The 26,082-nt window shown below is 42.3% G+C and overlaps 1 protein-coding gene across 1 annotated transcript; it reads right to left on the minus strand.

The window, feature by feature from the left end:
- Nucleotides 1-261: 261 nt before the first annotated feature.
- Nucleotides 262-24,431, minus strand: st8sia2 (ST8 alpha-N-acetyl-neuraminide alpha-2,8-sialyltransferase 2). Its single transcript, XM_039000372.1, has 6 exons — nucleotides 24,334-24,431; nucleotides 15,260-15,316; nucleotides 14,665-14,808; nucleotides 14,312-14,569; nucleotides 1,490-1,783; nucleotides 262-547 (listed from the first exon to the last, which is right to left on the minus strand). The coding sequence occupies exons 1-6, from the start codon at nucleotides 24,429-24,431 to the stop codon at nucleotides 262-264; spliced, it is 1,137 nt and encodes a 378-aa protein (XP_038856300.1).
- Between the last annotated feature and the right edge of the window lie 1,651 nt (nucleotides 24,432-26,082).

Here is a 26,082-nt window from a genome sequence, read left to right on the forward strand (position 1 = left end):
TTTTCCACACTCAACAGTTTCCCTTGTGTATCAAGAATGGTCCACCACCCAAAGGACATCCAGCCAACTTTGTAGGAAACATTGGAGTCAACATGGGCCAGCATCCCTGTGGAATGCTTTTGACACCTTGTAGAGTCCATGCCCGGACGAATTTAGGCAGTTCTGAGGGCAGAAGTGTGTGTGTGGGGGGGCGAATCAATATTAGGAAGGTGTTCCAAATGTTTGGTATACTCAGTGTACATTCCATGCTGCTTTTTTAGATTACATTCCTGCATCACAAGAGCCAGTGTTGAGTCGCAGCGCCCCCTGTCTGTGGAGTGAACTCAGTGTCCTGAACTCCAATGGCATAGTGTGTGGACTGGCATGGGATGTGTACTCGTAGGTCAGAGTGTCATAGTAATGGTACTTGACTGGTTTCCCCTGTGAATCCCGAGGGAAAGGCCAGAAGCCGTACAGATGGATCTCCTCACAGAAGCGAGTGGCCATGGTGTACATCAACAGACCAGTAGTGGGTCTCTTGATCTGGACATTGTTAGTCAGCCAATACCTGACGAGGAAGAATGAAGAGGGAGAGTAAACAATCAAATGGTCTTTCATGGCACCCAAGAGACCTGACATCTGAGAAAGAAATCTCAGATGTCTTAAGAAGAATGTATACAAATCTTAAGAATGTTTGTTTTAGGCTAGAGCTATTTATCAGTGAGTGTTCAATGTCTATAGAATCTATTAAACTAGCATACACTTGTAAACACAGCCCTATTGAATAAGCCCCAACAATAAGCGCCATTCCCTCCCTATGTGGTGGCTTTCACTCAGATCTCTGGGTGGATACATGCTTAGGAGCCAGTCGACTCGAGTAGAGGAGCTGAATTGTGATAAGACAGAGGGGTCTGGGGCCCGCAGTAACAAAGCAAGGTCCATCTGGTCCTCTCACTCATAGTCTGGCCCACCAGGACCTATAGATACTCTCCTAGCAGTAGACTCTGGATTAGTAGGTCAATGGGGAAGCCAAAGGATGATCTATTTAAAGGGCATCTAGTAGTCAGAGAAGCAGAAGCCCAGGGGAAAGTATTCAGTTTGGCATACTGAGCATTTATCAAAAACCAGTATAGCTAAAATGTCATAGACATGCACTGCATTTCATTAGCGTTTTCCCTGCATTTCAAAACATTTATTGCCCTTTCAGAGAAGATTCCAGGCTTTTTGCCTAACTATACTACAGAAAATACCAGTCCTGCTGTCCCTGTCTAACTGTCCTCCTTCTGCAAATCCAACGGCAGACAGAGAGGCCAGCAGCAGTAAGCAGCAGTAAGTTGGCCACCAACGGCCTTTAGAGTAGCTGTAATGCTGTGTTTAAAAATAGCAGGGGACCTGTGAACTGCTGCTAGATTAGTGGCTACCAGGCCCTGGGTTGAGGAGTTCACAGGTGTACAGACAGACTACATGCTGCAGTGTCACAAAGGGCACACGTGTTCCCTCCTTGTCTTACCCTCTGACAGCATGGAGAAGGCGCAGTGAGGGGAAGGCGGTGTGCACATCCACCGTGTGCAGCAGGATGAGACGGATGGCCCACTCCACCCTCTCCTCTCCTCCCTTGGCCATGAAGGCTGGGATCCACAACACGCTGCCGCTGAGGCCCCGGAGCCGCTGCAGGAAGCGCTCCCTCCACTGCTCACTGGCCAGGTCATGGAAGGCCCGCTGCACCACCGACGGGTTCATGGTCACCAGGTTGGTGCGCCGCCCCACATCCCCAGCATACTCCTCCACTGGTGCCAGGTTACATCTGCAAAGAGCCATGCATATAAATTATTATGCTATCACTTCATCCTTTTGATTAGTCTGCCAGAAGTATTGAGGTCAATATCCTACTGTCCTCCAGAAGCTCTAAACACCACATACAATCATTTAGGATGCTCAGACATTGTTCAACCTGAATTAGGCACATAATCAGTCAGCTAAGAATAATCCCATACCAAACACACCTAGCTCAGGGTTGAAAACCTTAATTAATGTATTCCATGTGTCATGCTGCTGTGTATTGGTAAGGAGTTCACAGAAAGTTACTTGACTGACCTCAGTAAAAGTGATTAAACAGTGCCAATGCACAGAGAGATAATGACCTAAAATGAAGAAAAAAAGTGTCCTATATCTATGAAAGTAGAATGTGAGGCTACTGTGTGAGAGCCAGAGGTGGGTGGAGCTGAGCACTGCTGTGAGTAGAGGGATTATCTCCCTGCCTGAATACCTCAGCAAATCCCTCATCACTCCCTCCCAGCTAACTGCCCTTGCTAAACCATGTCTTTCTCTGCCAACTCATCCTGACCTGTCTTGCAATTTCCCTGTTGATCTGACACTCCGGCAGCAAGGGGTTTTGGGATTTACTCTTCCACCATATACAGTGCCTTCGGGAAGTATTCAGACCCCTTGACTTTTTCCATATTTTTTTTACATTTTTTATATTACTTATTCTAAAATAGATTTTTTTTTTTAATTTACTCAGAAATCTAGACATAGTGACAAAGCGAAAACAGGTTTTTAGAAATGTTTGCAAATGTATAAAAAACACGAAACAGAAATACCTTATTTACATAAGAATTCAGACCCTTTGCTATGAGACTCGAAATTGAGCTCAGGTCAAATCAAATCAAATAAATTGTATTGGTCACATAAACGTGGTTAGCAGATGTTAATGCGAGTGTAGTGAAATGCTTGTGCTTCTAGTTCCGACAGTGCATTAATATCTAACAAGTAATCTAACAATTCCAAAACAACTACCTAATACACACAAATCTATGTAAGTAAAGGGATGGAATAAGAACATGTACATATAAATATATGGATGAGCGATGACCGAGCAGCATAGGCAAGATGCAATAGATGGTACAGAATACAGTATATACAAATGAGATGAGTAATGCAGGATATGTAAACATTATTAAAGTGGAATTATAAAAGTGACTAGTGATCCATTTATTAAAGTGGCCAATGATTTCGAGTCAGTATGTGGGCAGCAGTCTCTCTGTGTCAGTGATGGCTGTTTAAGATAGAAGCTGTTTTTCAGTCTCTCGGTCCCAGCTTTGATGCACCTGTACTGACCTCGCCTTCTGGATGGTAGCGGGGTGAACAGGCTGTGGCTCGGGTGGTTGATGTCCTTGATTATCTTTTTGGCCTTCCTGTGACATCAGGTGCTGTAGGTGTCCTGGAGGGCAGGTAGTTTGCCTCCGGTTGTGGGCGGTGCAGTTTCCGTACCAAGCGGTGATACAGCCCAACAGGATGATCTCAATTGTGCATCTGTAAAATGTTTGTCAGGGTTTTAGGGGCCAAGACAAATTTCTTCAGCCTCCTGAGGTTGAAGAAGCGCTGTTGCACTTTCTTCACCACACTGTCTGTATGGGTGGACCATTTCAGTTTGTCCGTGATGTGTATGCCGAGGAACTTAAAACTTTCCACCTTCTCCACTGCTGTCCCGTTGATGTGGATAGGGGGGTGCTCCCTCTGCTGTTTCCTGAAGTCCACGATCATCTCCTTTGTTTTGTTGACATGGAGTGAGAGGTTGTTTTCCTGACACCACACTCCGAGTGCCCTCACCTCCTCCCTGTAGGCTGTCTCGTCGTTGTGGGTAATCAAGCCCACTACTGTTGTGACGTCTGCAAACTTGATGATTGAGTTGGAGGCGGGCATGGCCACGCAGTCATGGGAGGGTTAACATGTTTAAATGTCTTACTCACGTCGGCCACGGAGAAGGAGAGGGGGGGCCGCAGTAATTGGTAGCGGGCCGCATCGGTGGCACTGTATTATCCTCAAAACGGGCAAAGAAGGTGTTTAGTTTGCATCCTGTTTCCAGCGATCATCCTTGAAATGTTTCTACAACTTGATTCGAGTCCACCGGCAATAAATTCAATTGATTGGACATGATCTGGAACGACACACACCTGTCTACAGTGGGGCAAAAAAGTATTTAGTCACCCACCAATTGTGCAAGTTCTCCCACTTAAAAAGATGAGAGAGGCCTGTAATTTTCATCATAGGTACACTTCAACTATGACAGACAAAATGAGAAAAAAAAATCCAGAAAATCACATTGCGAATTTATTTGCAAATTATGGTGGAAAATAAGTATTTGGTCAATAACAAAAGTTTATCTCAATACTTTGTTATATACCCTTTGTTGGCAATGACAGAGGTCAAACGTTTTCTGTAAGTCTTCACAAGGTTTTCACACACTGTTGCTGGTATTTTGGCCCATTCCTCCATGCAGATCTCCTCTAGAGCAGTGATGTTTTGGGGCTGTTGCTGTGCAACACGGACTTTCAACTCCCTCCAAAGATTTTCTATGGGGTTGAGATCTGGAGACTGGCTAGGCCACTCCAGGACCTTGAAATGCTTCTTACGAAGCCACTCCTTCGCTGCCCGGGCGGTGTGTTTGGGATCATTGTCATGCTGAAAGACCCAGCCACGTTTCATCTTTAATGCCCTTGCTGATGGAAGGAGGTTTTCACTCAAAATCTCACAATACATGGCCCCATTCATTCTTTCCTTTACACGGATCAGTCGTCCTGGTCCCTTTGCAGAAAAACAGCCTCAAAGCATGATGTTTTCACCCCCATGCTTCACAGTAGGTATGGTGTTCTTTGGATGCAACTCAGCATTCTTTGTCCTCCAAACACGGCGACTTGAGTTTTTACCAAAAAGTTATATTTTGGTTTCATCTGACCATATGACATTCTCCCAATCTTCTTCTGGATCATCCAAATTCTCTCTAGCAAACTTCAGACGGGCCTGGACATGTACTGGCTTAAGCAGGGGGACACGTCTGCACTGCAGGATTTGAGTCCCTGGCGGCGTAGTGTGTTACTGATGGTAGGCTTTGTTACTTTGGCCCCAGCTCTCTGCAGGTCATTCACTAGGTCCCCCCGTGTGGTTCTGGGATTTTTGCTCACCGTTCTTATGATCATTTTGACCCCACGGGGTGAGATCTTGCGTAGAGCCCCAGATCGAGGGAGATTATCAGTGGTCTTGTATGTCTTCCATTTCCTAATAATTGCTCCCACAGTTGATTTCTTCAAACCAAGCTGCTTACCTATTGCAGATTCAGTCTTCCCAGCCTGGTGCAGGTCTACAATTTTGTTTCTGGTGTCCTTTGACAGCTCTTTGGTCTTGGCCATAGTGGAGTTTGGAGTGTCACTGTTTGAGGTTGTGGACAGGTGTCTTTTATACTGATAACAAGTTCAAACAGGTGCCATTAATACAGGTAACGAGTGGAGGACAGAGGAGCCTCTTAAAGAAGAAGTTACAGGTCTGTGAGAGCCAGAAATCTTGCTTGTTTGTAGGTGACCAAATACTTATTTTCCACCATAATTTGCAAATAAATTCATAAAAAATCAATGTGATTTTCTGGATTTTTTTTCTCATTTTGTCTGTCATAGTTGAAGTGTACCTATGATGAAAATTACAGGCCTCTCTCATCTTTTTAAGTGGGAGAACTTGCACAATTGGTGGCTGACTAAATACTTTTTTGCCCCACTGTATATAAGGTCCCCATGTCAGATCAAAAACCAAGCCATGAGGTCGAAGGAATTGTCCGTAGAGTTCCCGAGACAGGATTGTGTTGAGGCACAGATCTGGGGAAGGGTACCAAAACATTTCTGCAGCATTGAAGGTCCCCAAGAACACAGTGGCCTCCATCATTCTTAAATGGAAGATGTTTGGAACCACCAAGACCCTGTCTAGAGCTGGCCGCCAGGCCAAACTAAGCAATTGGGGGAGAAGGGCCTTGGTCAGGGAGGTGACTAAGAACCCGATGGTCACTCTGACAGAGCTCTAGAGTTCCTCTGTGAAGATGGGAGAACCTTCCAGAAGGACAACCATCTCTGGAGCACTCCACCAATCAGGCCTTTATGGTAGAGTGGCCAGGTGGAAGCCACTCCTCACTAAGAGGCACATGACAGCCCGCTTGGAGTTTGCCAAAAGGCACCTGAAGACTCTCAGACCATGAGAAACAAGATTCTCTGGTCTGATGAAACCAAAATTGAACTCTTTGGCCTGAATGCCAAGCATCACATCTGGAGGAAACCTGGCACCATTCCTCTGTGAAGCATGGTGGTGGCAGCATCATGCTGCGGAGATGTTTTTGAGCGGCAGGGACTGCAAGATTAGTCAGGATTGAGGCAAAGATGAACAGAGAAAAGTACTGAGAGATCCTTAATGAAAACCTGCTCCAGAGTGCTCAGGACTGCAGACTACGGTGAAGTTTCACCTTCCAATAGGACAAGAACACTAAGAACAAGTCTCTGAATGTCCTTGTGTGGCCCAGCCAGAGCCCGGACTTGACCCGATCGAACATCTCTGGAGAGACCTGAAAATAGCTGTGCAGCAACGCCCCCCATCCAACCTGACAAAGCTTGAGATAATCTGCAGAGAAGAATGGGAGAAACTCCCCAAATACAGGTGTGTCAAGCTTGTGGCATCATACCCAAGAAAACTCAAGGCTGTAATCGCTGCCAAAGGTGCTTCAACAAAGTACTCCGTGAAGGGTCAGTTTCTTATTTGTAATAAATTAGCAAAAATAAACAGTTTTTGCTTTGTCATTATGGGGTATTGTGTGTAGATTGATGAGGAAAAAAACTATTTAATCCATTTTATGGATAAGGCTTTAACCTAAAAAAATTTGGAAAAAGTCAAGGGGTCTGAATAAGGCACTGTATAGGTCGTTCCACGAAATTAGTGCCTTTTGCGTCCCTTTGATATTTTAAGTAGAAATTGTGAACCAATACAGAATTTTAAAAGCCTGTTATATTAATTGAAGTGCCCTTTAATATAGATCACATGGAGAATTCAATACATCTGATTTATTTTTATACAACTAAAAGTTTGCTAAAGTGCCAAAATTCAGCATTTTGACATGTCCCTCCATCAACTCTGTGTCACTCCTAGGAACATTTCCACTCACTTAATACAAAAAAGTTGCACCATCATTGTAAAGCCCTAGTTATTTTGTTTCTTTGACAAAGTCAGTTCTGAAGAGTATTATTTATTTCATGTGATTAGTGATTAATTTACGTCTGTCCCTCATTTTAAGGTCAACCCTGTTACGCGAACTGAACGTTTTAATATGGTGAAACTATTCCTTTTGAAATATTTTATTCAAAAGAAACATTGAACCTATAATAGTCAAATCATAGTGTAAAAGCAAATGTTTAAAAAAAAACATTTTCTGTTGTATTTTGGTGAAAACTAAGCGGGTAGAGCATACCACATCAACCCTGTTAGAGATAGACAGGCTAGAAATGTACTTTTTTGTGAACCTTGTATTCAATTTCCACTCCTTGTTGCACACAACAAGCTTCCATTCCCCTTGTCAAATGGGGATTTATGGCTGATTTAAGATGAAATCGTCAACCCTATTACAGTCAACCGTGTTACTTTATTTGGCACTTAATAGGTGCTTACTATAGCCATATTTTTTTAAATTCAACTTCTTGAGATGGGAAAACTTGTTTTTTATTAAGGTGAACAAGTTCTCTTTATGACAGAACTTTTTTGAACAAGTTACACTTCTCAAAAGGCACGTAGTTGGTGGAACGACCCAGAGGCATATGGCTTTCAGTGACGTGCCTTCATGGTTGCCAAGGGAAGCTAGGCTTCCCCCAAAAATGTACCAAGAAAAAAACAGACAATTATTTATCTTTTGTCTCTCTGTGTTTCAACAATTATCTTCATTTCGCAAGAGGCTGACTCATGCTGTCTGGTCCAAAAGAGTATGACATGTTTGCCATCCATAGTATTGAATGCAAGGGAAGCCAGCAAGCATTTGGCCTCCCTTGATAATTAAACAAAAAAATAATAGCCAATCAGCATTAAGCTGAACTGAGTGAGCTCAACTGTGAATGGTCCTGGCGCACCAAAAAAAAGTGTCACGGGAAGCCAGTTTGGATTTGGCTTCACTCCAATCACATCACATTGAGAGCATACGTCACTGACAGAAACTCGTTGTGTTGAGCATCTCGTTCTGTTGTTGTTCTCTGGTGGTTAGCTAGCTAGATAAAATGGGCCCTTTCCTAAATTAGCCATGGATGGAGATACGTCAATGCTGCCGGAGGAGACGGCTGCCGTTTTACGGTCCCCTAACCAATTGCGCTATTGTGTGTCAAATGTTTCTGCCACCGTCTCTTATGACCGAAAATAGCTTCTAGATATCAGGACAGCGATTACTCACCTCGTATTGGAAGCAGATTTTTTCTTTAATGAGTCGGACGAAAAGGATTTACTTCAGACGCCCGACAAGGCGGTGTGTGTATATTTGTAAACAACAGCTGGTGCATGAAATCTAAGGAAGTTTCGAGGTTTTGCTCGCCTGAGGTACAGTATCTCATGATAAGCTGTAGACCACACTATTTACCAAGAGAGTTTTTATCTATATTCTTCGTAGCTGTCTATTTACCACAACAAACAGGAAAACGCTTATCCAGAGGCGGCGCTCCTAGTGGCCGGGGACCTTAATGCAGAGAAGCTTAAATCCATTTTACATCATTTCTACCAGCATGTTAAATGTGCAACCAGAGGGAAAAAAACTCCAAACAACCTTTACTCCACACACAGAGACGCTCTCCCTCGCCCTCCATTTGGCAAATCTGACCATAATTCTATCCTCCTGATTCCTGCTTCCAAGCAAAAACTAAATCAGGACGCACCAGTGACATGCTCAATAAAAAAGTGGTCAGATGAAGCAGATGCTAAGCTACAGGACTGTTTTGCTAGCACAGACTGGAATATGTTCTGGGATTCTTGCGATGGGATTGAGGAGTACACCACATCAGTCACCGGTTTCATCAATAAGTGCATCGATGACGTCATCCCCACAGTGATGTATGTACATACCCCAACCAGAAGCCATGGATTACAGGCAACATCCGCACTGAGCTAAAGGCTAGAGCTGCCGCTTTCAAGGAGTGGGACTCTAACCCGGAAGCTTACCCGGAAGCTTATAAGGAATCCCGTTATGCCCTCCAATGAACCATCAAACAGGCAAAGCGTCAATACAGGACTAAGATTAAATCCTACTACACTGGCTCCGACACTCGTGGGATGTGGCAGGGCTTGCAAACTGTTACAGACTACAGAAAGAAGCACAGCCGCAAGCTGCCCAATGACACGAGCCTACCAGACAGGCTAAATTACTTCTATGCTTGCTTCAGGCCAGTAACACTGAAACATGCATGAGAGCATCAGCTGTTCCTGACAACTGTGTGACAACGCTCTCTGTAGCCGATGTGAGTAAGACCTTTAAACAGATCAACATTCACAAGGCCGCAGGGCCAGACGGATTACCAGGACGTGTACTCTGAGCATGCGCTGACCAACTGGCAAGTGTCTTCACTGACATTTTCAACCTGTCCCTGACTGAGTCTGTAATACCAACATGTTTCAGGCAGACCACCATAGTCCCTGTGCCCAAGAACACTAAGGTAACCTGCCTAAATGACCGAAAATTGACTACCGAAAGGCTGGTCATAGCTCACAACACCATTATCCCGGAAACCCGAGACCCACTCCAATGATGATGCAATCTCTATTGCACTCCACACTGCCCTTTCCACCAAGACAAAAGGAACACCAATGTGAGAATGATATTCATTGTGTCATGATGTTGGCTTGTGGGTGAGGTTTTGACCCCCCCATAAATACCTTTCTCCCTTTCCTCTCTCTTGAAGGATTGAAGGATTCTTGAAAAGCCTTTGTTAAACATATAGAGTCTGGGAACATCACAAGGTGGGGGGAAAGGAACCACATTTCGGTAATGCAACCAGTTGAAAATATGCGTTGGTACTTAATGAATATGATGCCAGATCAGTTGGCGTCTGAGACATTCTTACTAATGATAGGATGACATAAACTGTATCTTGGAAAGTCTACACATTATAGTTATCAAATTCACATGGAATTGTTGGGCAATTTAAATGTTTAAATATGAAAATATTTGTGAAAAAATGAAATTTTAGCTTCCAAATGAGAGAATTGGGTTTTCATAAGGTTGAAGCTCTGCTCACTCAGTGGCCCCGCCCATGTGAAGAGACATTGGTTATAAACTATGAAACACGCCCTTCTCTCCCCTCCTATATAAAGCCCTTGACGAAAATGTAACTTTGTGTTCCGAGGACGTTAGGGCGACAGTCCTACGTTTAAAAGGGCTCAGATAATAAGCTGTTCCAAGGACGTGTGGACTTGAGGTCCCCACGTTGAAAGGACAAAGACCACCTACAGAACTAAGCCAACCTTAGACAACCTAAGGAAGCATCAAATTAGCATCGAATTTCAATGTGAAGGTGACGACCTACACCCCGGAAGGATGAATTTCGACTATACCAGCCAGAATATAGCATGAGCTTAAAAGTATGGCAACTTGGTATGAACTTTGAACACTTATTCACTCCAGAAGTGATACCTCCTAGCCGTTGAGTTAACAGCAGTCGCTAAACGTGGACTAGGAGAGGACGGACAGAGTATCCATTCTACCATGCTCCAGTTCACCACTAGACAGTCTTCAGAGGACCAGAGATCCATGCTGGACAACCCGGCCTCCCATCTACCGAAGCGCTGCTCAGAGTAAATATTTATTGCATTCTCCTTTTTCAAATAGGCGGTTATTTAGAATGCATAAGATTCTGTATTTACGATAGCATAGCTTCTCCCTTTGTTACTCAGTCTTCCCGCTCTTTCACTCAAACCCAACCCCCTCTCTTTGTGTAACCAGCCGTCGTATCTGTTCTGTCCACCAGGGGACGTTTTCTTTATGACATAATTTGTAATCAATGTATGATCCATTCTGTGTGATTATTTAGTAAATAAATAATTCAACCAAATTGTGTATTGCTGATTCAACTTGTTAGCCAGGGTTCGTGAAGATAACCAAGAATTTACAACTTTCAGATGAGACTAAACAAGGTGACGATTAAATATTGACTGCTATTGATGTAAAAGATTACCAGGTCTTTAAGAGCTTATTCGGAAGATAACAGCTCTATAAACATTATTTCGTGGTGCCCCGACTTTCTAGTTAATTATCTACCTGATTAGCTTAATCAGGTAATATTAATTACAGAGAAATGATTTTATAGAATAGCATGTCATCCGGCATAGCCAAAGACACGACAATTGACTACAGCTCAGCGTTCAACACCATAGTGCCCACAAAGCTCATCACTAAGCTGAGGACCCAGGGACTAAACACCTCCCTCTGCAACTGGATCCTGGACTTCCTGACGGGCCGAACCCAGGTGGTAAGGGTAGGTAACAACACATCCGCCACGCTGATCCTCAACATGGGTGTCCTTCATGGGTGCATGCTCAGTCCCCTCCTGTACTCCCTGTTCACTAATGACTGCATGGCCAGGCATGACCGCAATACCATCATTAAGTTTGCTGATGACACAACAGTGGTAGGCCTGATCACCAAAAACGATGAGACAGCCTATAGGGAGGAGATCAGAGACCTGGCCATGTGGTGCCAGGACAACAACCTCTCCCTCAACGTGATCAAGACAAAGAAGATGATTGTGGACTACAGGAAAAGGAGGACCGAGCACGCCCCCATTCTCATCGACGGGGCTGTAGTGGAGCAGTTTGAGAGCTTCAAGTTCCTTGGTGTCCACATCACCAACAAAGTATCATGGTCCAAACACACCAAGACAGTCGTGAAGAGGTCACGACAAAGCCTATTCCCCCTCAGGAGACTGAAAAGATTTGGCATGGGTCCTCAGATCCTCAGCAAGTTCTATAGCTGCACCATCGAGAGCATCCTGACTGGTTGCATCACTGCCTGGTATGGCAACTGCTCGGCCTCCGACTGAAAGGCACTACAGAGGGTCGTGCGTACGGCCAAGTACATCACCAGTGCCAAGCTTCCTGCCATCCAGGACCTCTATATCAGGCGGTGTCAGAGGAAGGCTCTAAAAATTGTCAAAGACTCCAGCAACACTATTCATAGACTGTTCTCTCTGCTACTGCACGGCAAGTGGTACCGGAGCGCCAAGTCCAGGTCCAAAAGGCTTCTTAACAGCTTCTACCCCCAAGCCATAAGACTCCTAAACAACTATTCAAATGGCTTCCCAGACCCACTTTTACGCTGCTGCAACTCTCTGTTTATTAATTACATCGACTAACCGGTTCCCCCGCACATCGACTCTGTACAGGTACCACCTGTATATAGCCTTGCTATTGTTATTTTACTGCTGCTCTTTAATTATTTGTAACCTTTATTTTTTTTTATTACTTATCTATTTTTTACTCAACACTTATTTTTCTTAAAACTGCATTGTTGGTTAAGGGCTTGTAAGTAAGCATTTCACTGTAAGGTCTACACCTGTTGTATTTGGCACATGTGACAAATACATTTTTATTTTATTTTATTTTACTTGATAGGGATTTGGACTTGTGGTTTCACTTAATTCTGCATACTGGGCAATGATTATAATGGCGATTCTGATCCAACCATAAATTCATATATTGTGCCCCTGGCCTGAGAGGATGGAAGTTCAATATGTAGCTAAATGTAGAAAGCTATTATTAACTAGCTAACATTGCCCATGAAAGGAAGTTAGGCTAGCGAGCAAGCTTTTTAGCCAGGTAGTCTAAGACAACAAAAAATGAAAGTGTGTACTGTATGACAGTACTGTATAACGTTTCTTCAACATGAAAGAGAGGGGGATGGCATTGGCATTTCTCTACAAGTAGGGCAAGTCAACATGTTTTATCTACTTGCACGAATGGGCACACACACACAGATATCAGAACCATGGACAGTCACATCATATTTAGCTTTTGTTGATCATGGTGGCAAGGCATATGAACTGGTTATCAAGCAAACAAAGCAATTATCAAAAAATCCCTTTTTTCAATTGTTTTTGGTATATTTTAGTTGGTACTGTATTAGACAAAGCAGGGGTGATTTGATGATGTTGAAATGGTACTGGAATAGTGAAGCAGATCCTGTTTTCTTTATGACTTGCTGTAACTCTCTGTGGTTCTAAATCAATAGTTGTTTCGTGGTTCAAAAATTGCGGAAACATTAAATTACTTGACCATGCTGTAGGTCATGTAACTGTTTGTTACATGCAATAAGCTTTATGCACTTCACCGGACAGAGGTTGCTCTCCGGTTTTGTGATGAAACAAAGGTGGTTGAATTTATTCTGCCACTGTGTCTTCTTATGGTCTCTGCCTTATGCCTTGCCACCATGATTTATAGGCCTATGAACTGGTTATCAAGCAAACAAAGCAATTATCACATCACATAGGTTGTAATATGGCTTTTTTCTGGCTCGCTTCACCAGTGATATTACCCACGCACCACTGCTGATGGCTCTGCATATCCAGACGATGGTAGATCAATGACACTAAGGCCCTGTAATAACAGCAGGGGTTGCAGCTGAAGTCACACAAGGAGAATGGGGAAAAATCCCACCCCAATGTAATGAGTCACAATTATTGTACAGGAATCAAAAGATCAGAGATATGCTATGATTTTCCATCCAAACAATCCATGTACTATTGATATGGTTTCACATATTTCCCAATTCCCATTAATTAGTTCAGATACCTCTCTCTTCATCATAATCACAATGCCTTGCCGTACTGGCAACACAGTAAGGCAAACTGGATTTTTCCCCCCTGTAACATTACAATGCATAGTTGTACTTTGTTGTTACTGACAGACAAACCGGTGAGTAGCAATAAATAACCTACTCACAGAAAGCCATTTGCTGACACACTCGCACAGAGCAGCACTGACGGATGGTTTCAGACAGACATTCTCCCCTGGTACATGAGTGTAGCAGTCCTAGCAACTAACGGCAGTGCTTCTCTAAAGCACCTCATTAAATTTTGGGTAGACAGCAGTAGCTTTTTAAAATGTCACATTTACCCAGAAGGAATTTAATTGCTGTAAGTATTGCTGCTCATTTCTAAAAGTCTGCAAATCATCAAACAAACATGAAGGTCAAAAAAGTAGCGGGTATTCCAACGGTGTGGACAATGCGTGTTCTAGCTCAGTGGCATTGATTCCTCAAGGTGAAGTATTTGTTCAATCCAAGGGACTGTGCTTACATAACAGTTAGATGAGTATAAAGATGAATAGTGCTTTTATAGAGAGAGACTCATTACTATCCTGAATATTTCACTGCAAATGCAGCAATAAATTAACTCATAATTCCCTTTTATACAAGAAGATTGCTTAATTAAATGGAGATGCCTTAACGCACTACTGAAAATCACCTGTATCAATTCAATTTATGAAATAGCTGTTATGGGAACCTCACCTGATAACAAAGTCATGGGAGTCTATCTCTGGCCCACAGCTGCTATTGAGTAGGATCCCAGAGTTCCCTACGATGGCACAGCGTCTGTGGTGCTGGTTCTTCATGGGGGATGCAGTGGGTAGCAACCGGTACAGGTTCTCTGAGATGTTGGTAGTGCTCTGACGGTCAAAGACGTAGTGGATGACATCTCCAGGTTTCAATGTGCCCTTCAGAATAGAGATGTCCCTCTCTGGGTCAAAGAACCTCAGGATGTTCTTCCTATAGAAGGAAGAAGGTCATCCATGAAGGAATACCCAGCTTATGGGAGTGTAAGACCTAATAGAGACCAATGCAGAAGAGGATTGTATTCCTACCTGATGAGGCTGGAGAGGGTTCTGTTGAAGGTCCAGTTATCTGAAGAGAGCCTGGTGGCATTTTTCGAGCCTGAAGGAGAAGCAGGACTCTTGTCCTCCCCTTCATTGACTAAAGGTGTAGGATTGGCTTTCACTGCTACATTTCTACAACAGGACAGCAAGGCATCCATTAGAAATGAAATGCAACATGACTTTGATACATGTGATATAAAAACACATATCATCACTTGAAAAAGCAGTGTGAATGAACAACGATGTCATGTGTGTAAAGCCACCCAATGTATAATGAAAGCCAGTCAATTTCATGTCTTCATAAATGTGATACTTAATTTCAAACCCCAGGGAAGTTCTATGTGTCTATCACTTGCACATCAATTGTACATCAATTGGGTGATTTATCAATCATTTAAATTAGATACACACAATTCTGTAATCCACTGCTTGATATGTTCATGTGTATTAAGTCTGTTAATTATTTTACAAGTCTGCAAGCATAATAGCTCAAAAGGGGAAGCAAATAAAGGGCTAGAATAACAGAATTGATGAGTATTATAAAACCAGAAGGCAATAGAAGGAGCAGGTCAGCCTGACAAACCTGTTGGGTTTTGGGATGACACTGTGCAAGTACAATGTTCTGGAACCTCCAATATTCCTAGACCAACGAAAAGTTATTTTACCCACTATCAGAATAATTCATCATATTATTTTCAGATGAATGGAATCGTGCAGAACATGAAGTGTGAGGGGCAAGAGGTGGTTTAATCAAATTCCAGGCATCACATATAATTCAGGCTGTCAGAATATCCATGGCTATGCTCTTAATGTGTATTCAGATGAGCAGTAGGCTCATCACATTGACATGAACGTGAAAGAGAAGAGCATGCATCAAAACGCAGTCAGACTGTGAAACAGAACTGTTGTTGGTGTAACACTGATACATGAGTGCTGAAGGCCATTCATGTCGTTAAAGAAGCATGTGAGCAAAATGTGTCATATGATCCCTGGTAGAGCTAGGTACCTCAATGTCTCAGGTATCTTATGTATACACCTGAGGGGAAAAACAGGACATGCCAACTGATCTACCAATCTGACTGTTACCGGTGCTTGTGAGTCTGGATAAAGAGGTGTAGTTGGTCAACATTGCTTAAACATCCTCTATAAATCTTGTATAGATCAACCCTGAATGATATACAATCTGTACACTATGAGCAGCATGGACTACTGCTCAAGACATAGATCATTATTGCCTTTTATGACAGCAACATCAATGTGTTAAAGAAAAGACGATTAAGTCGGCTAACATATCTGCTTCAAAGTCCCAACTCTCATGGGGTTTATAAAACCATAAAGCTCCAGAAATTAAATTAGAGCAAGCACACAGTACCATAATACTACGGCTCCATTATGTCCAAAAGGACGTTGCAAATGGAGTGTGTCTCAATTAAGTATGTACAATTGTATCTTGAGTCAGTTATTACAGAGGCAAGGAGAATCACTAATATGACAAGCAGCAGACAAGGAGCCAGGAGCATTCAGTCTGCTCAAATGAAGGTGACAGGCCTAGCTGTACTATCTGGGGAGCAACACAACTACTCTATTGTTCTTGGAGTGGAGAGATATACCAATATAGGAAAGCTACTTCATGAAACAAACAGTTGTAATTAATAGGTTATTACTCTGTAATTACCACATACACATGATTATTATTGTGATATTACCACCATAATTTTGTAATAAATACCTGGTCATCTCTGTACTGTAAAATAAAGTGCTACAGTACCAACTGTTCCAGCTACTTAACATTTACAGCCACAAGAAGCTTGATTCTTGTTCTATCAGAAGGCAGAACTGTATCTTCCAAGCTTCAAGAGTTGTGTTTGTGTAAGATAGAAGAGTCTTCTGATGCAGGGCTCAGTTATGTCTGTGCCCAAGAAAGCAAAGGTAATCTGCCTAAATGATTACCGCCCCGTAGCACTCACATCGGTAGCCACAAAAGGCGTTGAAAGGCTAGTCATGGCTTACAGCAACACCATCATCCTGGAAACCCTAGACCCACTCCAATTGGCATACCGCCCCAACAGAACCACAAATGATGCAATCTCAATCACACTCCACACTGCCCCATCCCATCTGGACAAAAGGAACACCTATGTGACAATGCTGTTCATTGACTACAGCTCAGCATTCAACACCATAGTGCCCACAAAGCTCATCACTAAGCTAAGGACCCTGGGAATAAACACCTCCCTCTGAAACTGGATCCTGGACATCCTGACGGGCCGCCCCTAGGTGGTAAGGGTAGGCAACAACACATCTGCCATGCTGATCCTCAACACTGGGGCCCCTCAGGGGTGCGTGCTTAGTCCACTCCTATACTCCCTGTTCACCCATGACTGCATGGCCAAACACGGCTCAAACGCAATCATTAAGTTTGCTGATAACACAACAGTGGTAGGCCTGATCACCGACAACTTCGAGACAGCCTATAGGGAGGAGGTCTGAGACCTGGCAGTGAGGTAAGACAAAGGAGATGATTGTGGACTACAGGAAAAGACGGGCTGAACAGGGCCCCATTAACATCGAGGGGACTGTAGTGGAGTGGGTCAAGACTTTCAAGTTCCTTGGTGTCCACATCACCAACTAACTATCATGGTGCAAACACACCAAGACAGTTGTGAAGAGGGCACCACAACACCTTTTCCCCCTCAGGAGACTGAAAAGATTTGGCATGGGTCCCCAGATCCTCAAAAAGTTCTACATCTGCACCATCGAGAGCATCCTGACCGTTTGCATCACTGCCTCGCTCGGCATCCGACCGTAAGACACTACAGAGGGTAGTGCGTATGGTCCAGTACATCACTGGGGCCAAACTTCCTGCCATCCACTAGGTGGTGTCAGAGGAAGGCCCAAAATATTGTCAAAGACCCCAGTCACCTAAGTCATAGACTGTTCTCTCTGCTACCACACGGCAAGCGGTACCGGAGTGCCAAGTCTATGACCAAAAGGCTCCTTAACTTCTTTGGGACAGGGGGGCAGTATTGAGTAGCTTGGATAAAAAGGTGCCCAGAGTAAACTGCCTGCTACTCAGTCCTAAAAGCTAGAATATGCATATAATTTGGATAGAAAACACTCTGAAGTTTCTAAAACTGTTTGAATGATGTCTGTGAGTATAACAGAACTCATATGGCAGGCAAAAACCTGACAAAAAATCCAACCAGGAAGTGGGAAATCTGAGGTTTGTAGTTTTTCAACTCTTTGCCTATCCAGTGTAAATTTGGTCCGATTGCACTTCCTAAGGCTTCCACTAGATGTCAACAGTCTTTAGAACCTTGTTTGATGCTTCTACTGTGAAGGACGAGGGAATGGGAGCTGATTGAGTCAGGGGTTTGGCATGAGCTGATCACGCATGCTCACGTGAGAGTTAGCTGCATTCCATCACATTTCTACAGACAAAGGAATTCTCCGGTTGAAACATTATTGAAGATTTATGTTAAAAACATCCTAAAGATTGATTCTATACTTCGTTTGACATGTTTCTACAAACTGTAATATGACTTTTCGTCTGAAATTTCGCCTGGACTTGCCCGCGCCTCGTGAGTTTGGATTGTGTACTAAACGCGCGAACAAAAAGGAGGTATTTGGACATAAATGATGAACTTTATCGAATAAATCAAACATTTATTGTGGAACTGGGATTCCTGGGAGTGCATTCTGATGAAGATCATCAAAGGTAAGTGAATATTTATAATGCTATTTCTGACTTCTGTTGACTCCACAACATGGCAGATATCTGTATGGCTTGTTTTGTTGTCTGAGCGCTGTACTCAGATTATTGCATGGTGTGCTTTTTCGGTAAAGCTTTTTTGAAATCTAACACAGCGGTTGCATTAAGAAGAAGTGGATCTAAAATTCCATGCATAACACTTGTATCTTTTAGCAATGTTTATTATGAGTATTTCTGTAAATTGATGTGGCTCTCTGCAAAATCACCGGATGTTTTGGAACTAGTGAACATAACGCGCCAATGTAAACTGAGATTTTTGGATATAAATATGAACTTTATCGAACACAACATACATGTATTGTGTAACATGAAGTCCTATGAGTGTCATCTGATGATGATCATCAAAGGTTAGTGATTAATTTTATCTCTATTTCTGCTTTTGGTGACTCCTGTCTTTGGCTGGAAAAATGGCTGTGTTTTTCTGTGACTAGGTACTGACCTAACATAATCAGATGGTGTGCTTTCGTCGTAAAGCCTTTTTGTTGAAATCGGACACTGTGGCTGGATTTACAACAAGGTTATCTTTAAAATGGTGTCAAATACTTGTATGTTTGTGGAATTTTAATTATGAGATTTCTGTTGTTTTGAATTTGGCGCCCTGCAATTTCACTGGCTGTTGTTGAGGTGGGACGCTAGCATCCCGAATATCCCAGAGAGGTTAACAGTTTCTACCACTAAGCCATAGGACTGCCGAACAATTAATCAAATGGCCACCCGGACTATTTACATTGACATCCCCCCCACCCATTGTTTTCACACTGCTGCTACTCGCTGTTTATTGTCTATGCACGGTCGTTTTGCCCCTACCTGCATGTACAAACTGCCTCGACTGGCCTGTGACCCTGCACATTGACTCTGTGCCGGTGCCCCCTGTATATAGCCTCGTTATTGTTATTTTATTGTTACTTTTTATTTATTTATTTTTTTACTTTAGTTTATTTAGTAAATATAACTCTATTTCTTGAACTGCATTGTTGGTTAAGCATTTCACGTTAAGGTCTACACCTGTTGTATTCGGCACGTGACAAATACAAATTGATTTGATTTGAAAGGGAACTGTTCATTTTGTCTCCAGTCTGTTGCTCTCAGTAACAAATCAAACAGTAATATTCTATCCACACATCCACCCACCAAACAGCCCTCTATACCATAACATGACTGGAGCTGGAGTGCACACAGGATACACTGAAGTGTTGGAAAAAAACACCAAGCGCATGCCATTTGTCAAGAAGCCCTGGGGTGCGTCAACTAGAGGTCGACCGATTATGATTTTTCAACGCCGATACCGATACCGATTATTGGAGGACCAAAAAAAGCCGATACCGATTAATCGGCCGATTTTTTAAATTTGTTTGTAATAATGACAATTAAAACAATACTGAATGAACACTTATTTTAACTTAATATAATACATCAATAAAATCAATTTAGCCTCAAATAAATAATGAAACATGTTCAATTTGGTTTAAATAATGCAAAAACAAAGTGTTGGGGAAGAAAGTAAAAGTGCAATAAGTGCCATGTAAGAAAGCTAACATTTAAGTTCCTTGCTCAAAACATGAGAACATATGAAAGCTGGTGGTTCCTTTTAACATGAGTCTTCAATATTCCCAGGTAAGAAGTTTTAGGTTGTAGTTATTATAGGAATTATAGGACCATTTCTCTCTATACAATTTGTATTTCATATACCTTTGACTATTGGATGTTCTTATAGGCACTTTAGTATTGCCAGTGTAACAGTATAGCTTCCATCCCTCTCCTCGCCGCTACCTGGGCTCGAACCAGGAACACAACGACAACAGCCACCCTTGAAGCAGCGTTACCCATGCAGAGCAAGGGGAACAACTACTCCAAGTCTCAGAGCGAGTGACGTTTGAAACGCTATTAGCGCGCACCCCGCTAACTAGCTAGCCATTTCACATCGGTTACACCAGCCTAATCTCGGGAGTTGATATGCTTGAAGCATTGCGAAGAGCTGCTGACAAAACGCACGAAAGTGCTGTTTGAATGAATGCTTACGAGCCTGCTGGTGCCTATCATCGCTCAGTCAGACTGCTCTATCAAATCATAGACTTAATTATAACATAATAACACACAGAAATACGAGCCTTAGGTCATTAATATGGTCAAATCCGGAAACTATCATCTCGAAAACAAAACGTTTATTCATTCAGTGAAATACGGAACCGTTATGTATTTTATCTAACGGGTGGCATCCATAAGTGTAAATATTCCTGTTACATTGCACAAACTTCAATGTTATGTCATTATTACGTAAAATTCTGGCAAATTAGTTCGCAATGAGCCAGGCGGCCCAAACTGTTGCATATACCCTGACTCTGCGTGCAATGAACGCAAGAGAAGTGACACAATTTCACCTGGTTAATATTGCCTGCTAACCTGGATTTCTTTTAGCTAAATATGCAGGTTTAAAAATATATACTTCTGTGTATTGATTTTAAGAAAGGCATTGATGTTTATGGTTAGGTACACGTTGGAGCAACGACAGTCCTTTTTCGTGAATGCGCACTGCATCGATTATATGCAACGCAGGACACGCTAGATAAACTAGTAATATCATCAACCATGTGTAGTTATAACTAGTGATTATGATTGATTGATTGATTGTTTTTTATAAGATAAGTTTAACGCTAGCTAGCAACTTACCTTGGCTTCTTACTGCATTCGCGTAACAGGCAAGCTCCTCGTGAGGCAGGTGGTTAGAGCGTTGGACTAGTTAACCGTAAGGTTGCAAGATTGAATCCCTGAGCTGACAAGGTAAAAATCTGTCGTTCTGCCCCTGAACAAGGCAGCTAACCCACCGTTCCTAGGCCGTCATTGAAAATAAGAATGTGTTCTTAACTGACTTGCCTAGTTAAATAAAGGTGTGTGTAAAAAAAATCGGCAAAATCGGCGTCCAAAAATACAGATTTCCGATTGTTATGAAAACTTGTAATCGGCTCAAATTAATCGGCAATTCCGATTAATCGGTCAACCTCAAGCCTCAACTCAGCCTGATGATGCAATTGATTCAAGGTTTGATGTGGAAAGCAAAATGGGCTTCCAATGGGCTGGTTCCTTTTGATACAATGGTCTGGTCTATTGTGATAATATGTCTTCTAAAATAGTGACTATACACGGTTTTTATTATGAAAGCGCAATAGAATTAGAGCAAAACCCAGTTGACACAGCTGTTAGAGAGTTCAGTATTATGCAGTGAAGAGAGTTAACAGTGTAGAGTTACACCTGAAACTATCTGATTACCAGTCCATTCTCTCCATACTAGGTAGCCTACTTTTGATCCCATGTGTTATGACTCCCCTAGTTTTGTAGCAATTATTCCATCCATGCACCCCATAAGTAAAGTGCCAAGATTACACACGCACACACACACACACACACACACACACACACACACACACACACACACACACACACACACACACACACACACACACACACACACACACACACACACACAGGATCTGAAGGTAGTCCTTCAAGATACTGGAGCCTACTATATAATGCATGGAGGCTACACTGCAGACAAATTGGTCTTTGTAGATCCAGGTATAGAGCGTCTGTTAAACATCTGTTGTCAATTGCATTAGGCTATTATACTGGGATATCACAAAGGGAAAGCTAAAGTGAAAGGTTCGATTAAAAATGCAAGATGTACAGTAAAGAAATAGGAGTAGAACGTATCAACAAATGGACAGCGGTTTGTAACATTGAAATGGACACAAATGAAGAGTTTATTTCCAAAACGTTATATCCCCAATTCTTCAAATTTGTGTTTTTTCATCAGACATTATTGCTTATGGGTACCGTCATGTGTGTGTAAAATATTACTGTTCTCAGATTTTTTATTCATAGATTTGAAATGTGTATAATTGTATTTTTTGTTGTTGCAAAAGGATATATATCCATTATTTAGCTAACATGGTCCAAGCACATCAAGACAGTTGTAAAGACGACAAAACCTATTCCCCCTCAGGAGACTGAAAAGATTTGGCATGGATCCTCAGATCCTCAAAAGGTTTTACAGCTGCACCATCGAGAGCATCCTGACGGGTTGCATCACTGCCTGGTGTTACACGGAGTGGAACAGGGAAACCAAAGAGCAGACTCAGACGAGGAGACTGGGATGAAGTAACCAATGTATTTGTTGAAACACAGGGGGAAGATGGAGTGCAGGCAGGGGAAGCTCGGGCGGGTTGCAGGAAACCAGATGCGGAGGCTGAGGCTGGAGCTAGAGGGGTTGGGACAGGGTAAGCAGGTCATGTGGGGAATCCAAGGGAGCAGTAGAGTAGAGTGGGGAATCCAGGGCAGAGTAGCAGGATGAGGAGACGTGGGACTGGAGACAGGAACCAGAGTCAGAGCAGGAAGAACTGCAGCTGAGAGGAAACCCATGTCAGGCAAGGAAAACAGGCACAATCTCACACAGAGAGAGAGGGAGAGAGCACTGGGGGAGTGGCGGCAGGTCAAGGAGACACAGGATGAGCAGTAGAGGGCGTGGCAGGAGAAGATGTAACACCTGGTATGGCAACTGCTCGGCCTCCGACCACAAGGCACTACAGAGGGTAGTGCGTACGGCCAAGTACATCACCAGGGCCAAGCTTCCTGCCATCCAGGATTTCTATACCAGGCGATGTCAGAGGAAGGCCCTAAAAATTGTCAAAGCCTCCAGTAACCCAAGTCATAGACTGTTCTCTCTGCTACTGCACGGCAAGCGGCACCGGAGCGCCAAGTCTAGGTTCAAGAGGCTTCTAAACAGCTTCTACCCCCAAACCATAAGACTCCTGGACAGCTAATCAAATGGCTACCCAGACTATTTGCCCCCCCCCCCCCCCCCCCCCCCCCCCACGCTGCTGCTACTCTCTGTTATTATTTATGCATAGCCACTTTAATAACCCTACCTGCATGTGCATAATTACCTCAATTACCTCGACACCGATGCCCCTGCACATTGGCACATTGACACTGAACCGGTACCCCCTGTATATAGCCCCGCTATTGTTATTTACTGCTGCTCCTTAATTCAATTTTTTTTCTTATATCTTACTTTTTGGTGGGTATTTTCTTAAAACTGCATTGTTGGTTAAGGGCTTGTAAGTAAGCATTTCACTGTAAGGTCTACCTGTTGTATTCGGCGCATGTGACAAATACAATTTGATTTGATTTTAAATAGAATGTTTGTATCCTGTATATTTGACTGTGATACTTTATGTGGTTTTCTCACCTATCTATTTTAAGGTGAATCCATTTACTGTAAGACGTTCTGGATAAGAGCATCTGCTAAATTACTAAAATGTCAAATGTAAATGTTTTACATACAGATCTCATATTACTGTATTATTACAAAAAATAATAATAATATTGACGTCACAAATGATCATTTGGTACATTTCTTCATAAAAAAATTAAAACCTAGCAGTACTACTAATTTATTTGAGCGTTAAACTGATATGTAGCATTTTGCAAAATAAACCATCAAGCAATAGATTTTAAACAAATACGTCTGTCATTGAACAACCCCATACCATGATTAGATAGTGAAAAAACACACTCATCCCTTTCATAATATCTTTAAACAATAAAAGCTAATTTACCAACATTTCAGAAAATGTATAGCGTTTTGGAATGAAACTCTGCAAATGTATCCTAACAGCCTACAGCCTACTGGAGAAATGTTAACGTTGGAGGAGCACTCAATGTCTTCTGAAGTTCTAATGAATGAGTGAAGATAACGCAGCATCGAACATAATTTGCACATGAACATAAGATTCAATTTCTTTGAATAATGCATTTTCACATCTATATAACACGTGTATAGTGCAACAGAAATCATGAACAAAACGAATCAGAAACACCGCTATACTTACCCAATTTCTTCCTGGACTTCAGCAATATCAGCAATGATCAGAAATATGACCAGCAGTGTTACAATTCCAAATATCAATGTTCGGAATTCTAACTGCATGACTCAGGAGAAGGCTGCAGAACTAATCCAAGCGACAAAAATCTAAATCGATTGAATACATTATCCTTTTAATCGCCGAAATTGATAGATTTTACTCAATTATCTCCACCAATATTCTTCAATGTTAATCTTGAACGAAGACAATTTGTCTCGGAACAAATCCCAGGTTGATATATTTTTATAACGTATTTTTTTCTCTTCCTTTTTCCAAGCGGCACTGTTTTCATCCTCACCTCAATTCCCCAGTCAAACTTTGAAAGATTGTGCTTGAAACTACATTGCGATTGAGATACGAACAATATGGAAAATACCACAAACCTTAAAGGTACAGGCACTTTATGGCTTTCTACAGTAGGGTAGCCTATGGCTGCTCTTTGAGGCTTTAGGCTAGGCTGCTATTGGATGCTATCTATTACCTTTGTCTGATCATCATTGAATTGGAACTCACTATTGCTGCATGACTTTGATAACCAGGTTCAAAGGACCATCAGGCAATAGTAGGCTAACATATGTCATCAAATTAATATTCACCTTCTATATTCAACCATTCATCATGTGAATAGCATTATAATAGACACAGAATACTATAATCTGTCATTGGTGCCTTTGTGAGGTCAGGTTTGTTGAGATAATGTTAAAAGAATCTAATTTTGTATCATAAAGAAGTTTATTGGGTAGCCTTCTGGTTTCATCATATCATAAACTGTCCTTTGAATAGCTTACTGTCCTGTCTGAGTTGTATTACTGGTCTCACTCCAATATGATCAATGCAAAACTTTTCAGTTTTCAACTGCCTGGTTGTCTTGTCTTATTTATAGTCATGTTGAGTCAGTAAAAATGTCCTTTGTCAGGCAGATGGTAGGGTGAGGGATTGAAGACTTAAGAGAGGAATGAAATAGAGCAGGTTCTCAAATCATAACCATTTGCATATACATTTGGTCACTTTACTGGCTCAGCGTACTGGTACTCTGTATTTGATTTATTTCATAAACCAATAGTGCTCTTTCAGCACAGCATTCCAATAAATCTGTAAAGTGACATTTGAAATGGATTACTCCATAAAACCTTTTAAGGATTTTGTTGCATGGAGTGATATGGGTTGTATGGGCTGTGATACTGAGGAAAATGAATATGATTTTTCTACAACTGTGAGTCAGCACAAACACATCCTGCAAAGTATATATGAAAGACCGACATAAAGCGTCTCCAAATCAATCTAAATGTTCAGCATTCTGATATCAGCAGACAGCCTGTCAATACCGCACCACCTCCGTTTCTCTGTCTGGTTTTGCTTCAAGTCCACCACTTTGAACACAAACAATATAAGATATTCAGCTGTTGTCTGGTATGCAGTGGGAATAACAACACTGACCTTGATTTAAAGTCTGTTATAAAATATATTATATTTCATCCTGTCATAAGATTAAGGACAAAACAATAAATTGACGTGTAAAATGCACAATCACTCAAGCTGAGCCAGGTTGATTTTTCAACAGCACCTACTTGGCAGACTCCAAAACAACACTTTTAGACTGATCAGTTTGTATGCATCAAAGTCAAGAGCATGTATTGGGTAGCAACAAATGTTTGCAATCAGGGGTATGGGGTGGGGGGGGGGGGGGGGGGGGGGGGTAACTGTTGGGGAGTAATT

Source organism: Salvelinus namaycush, chromosome 9, assembly GCF_016432855.1.
Source record: "Salvelinus namaycush isolate Seneca chromosome 9, SaNama_1.0, whole genome shotgun sequence".
Classification (NCBI taxonomy): Eukaryota; Metazoa; Chordata; class Actinopteri; order Salmoniformes; family Salmonidae; genus Salvelinus; species Salvelinus namaycush.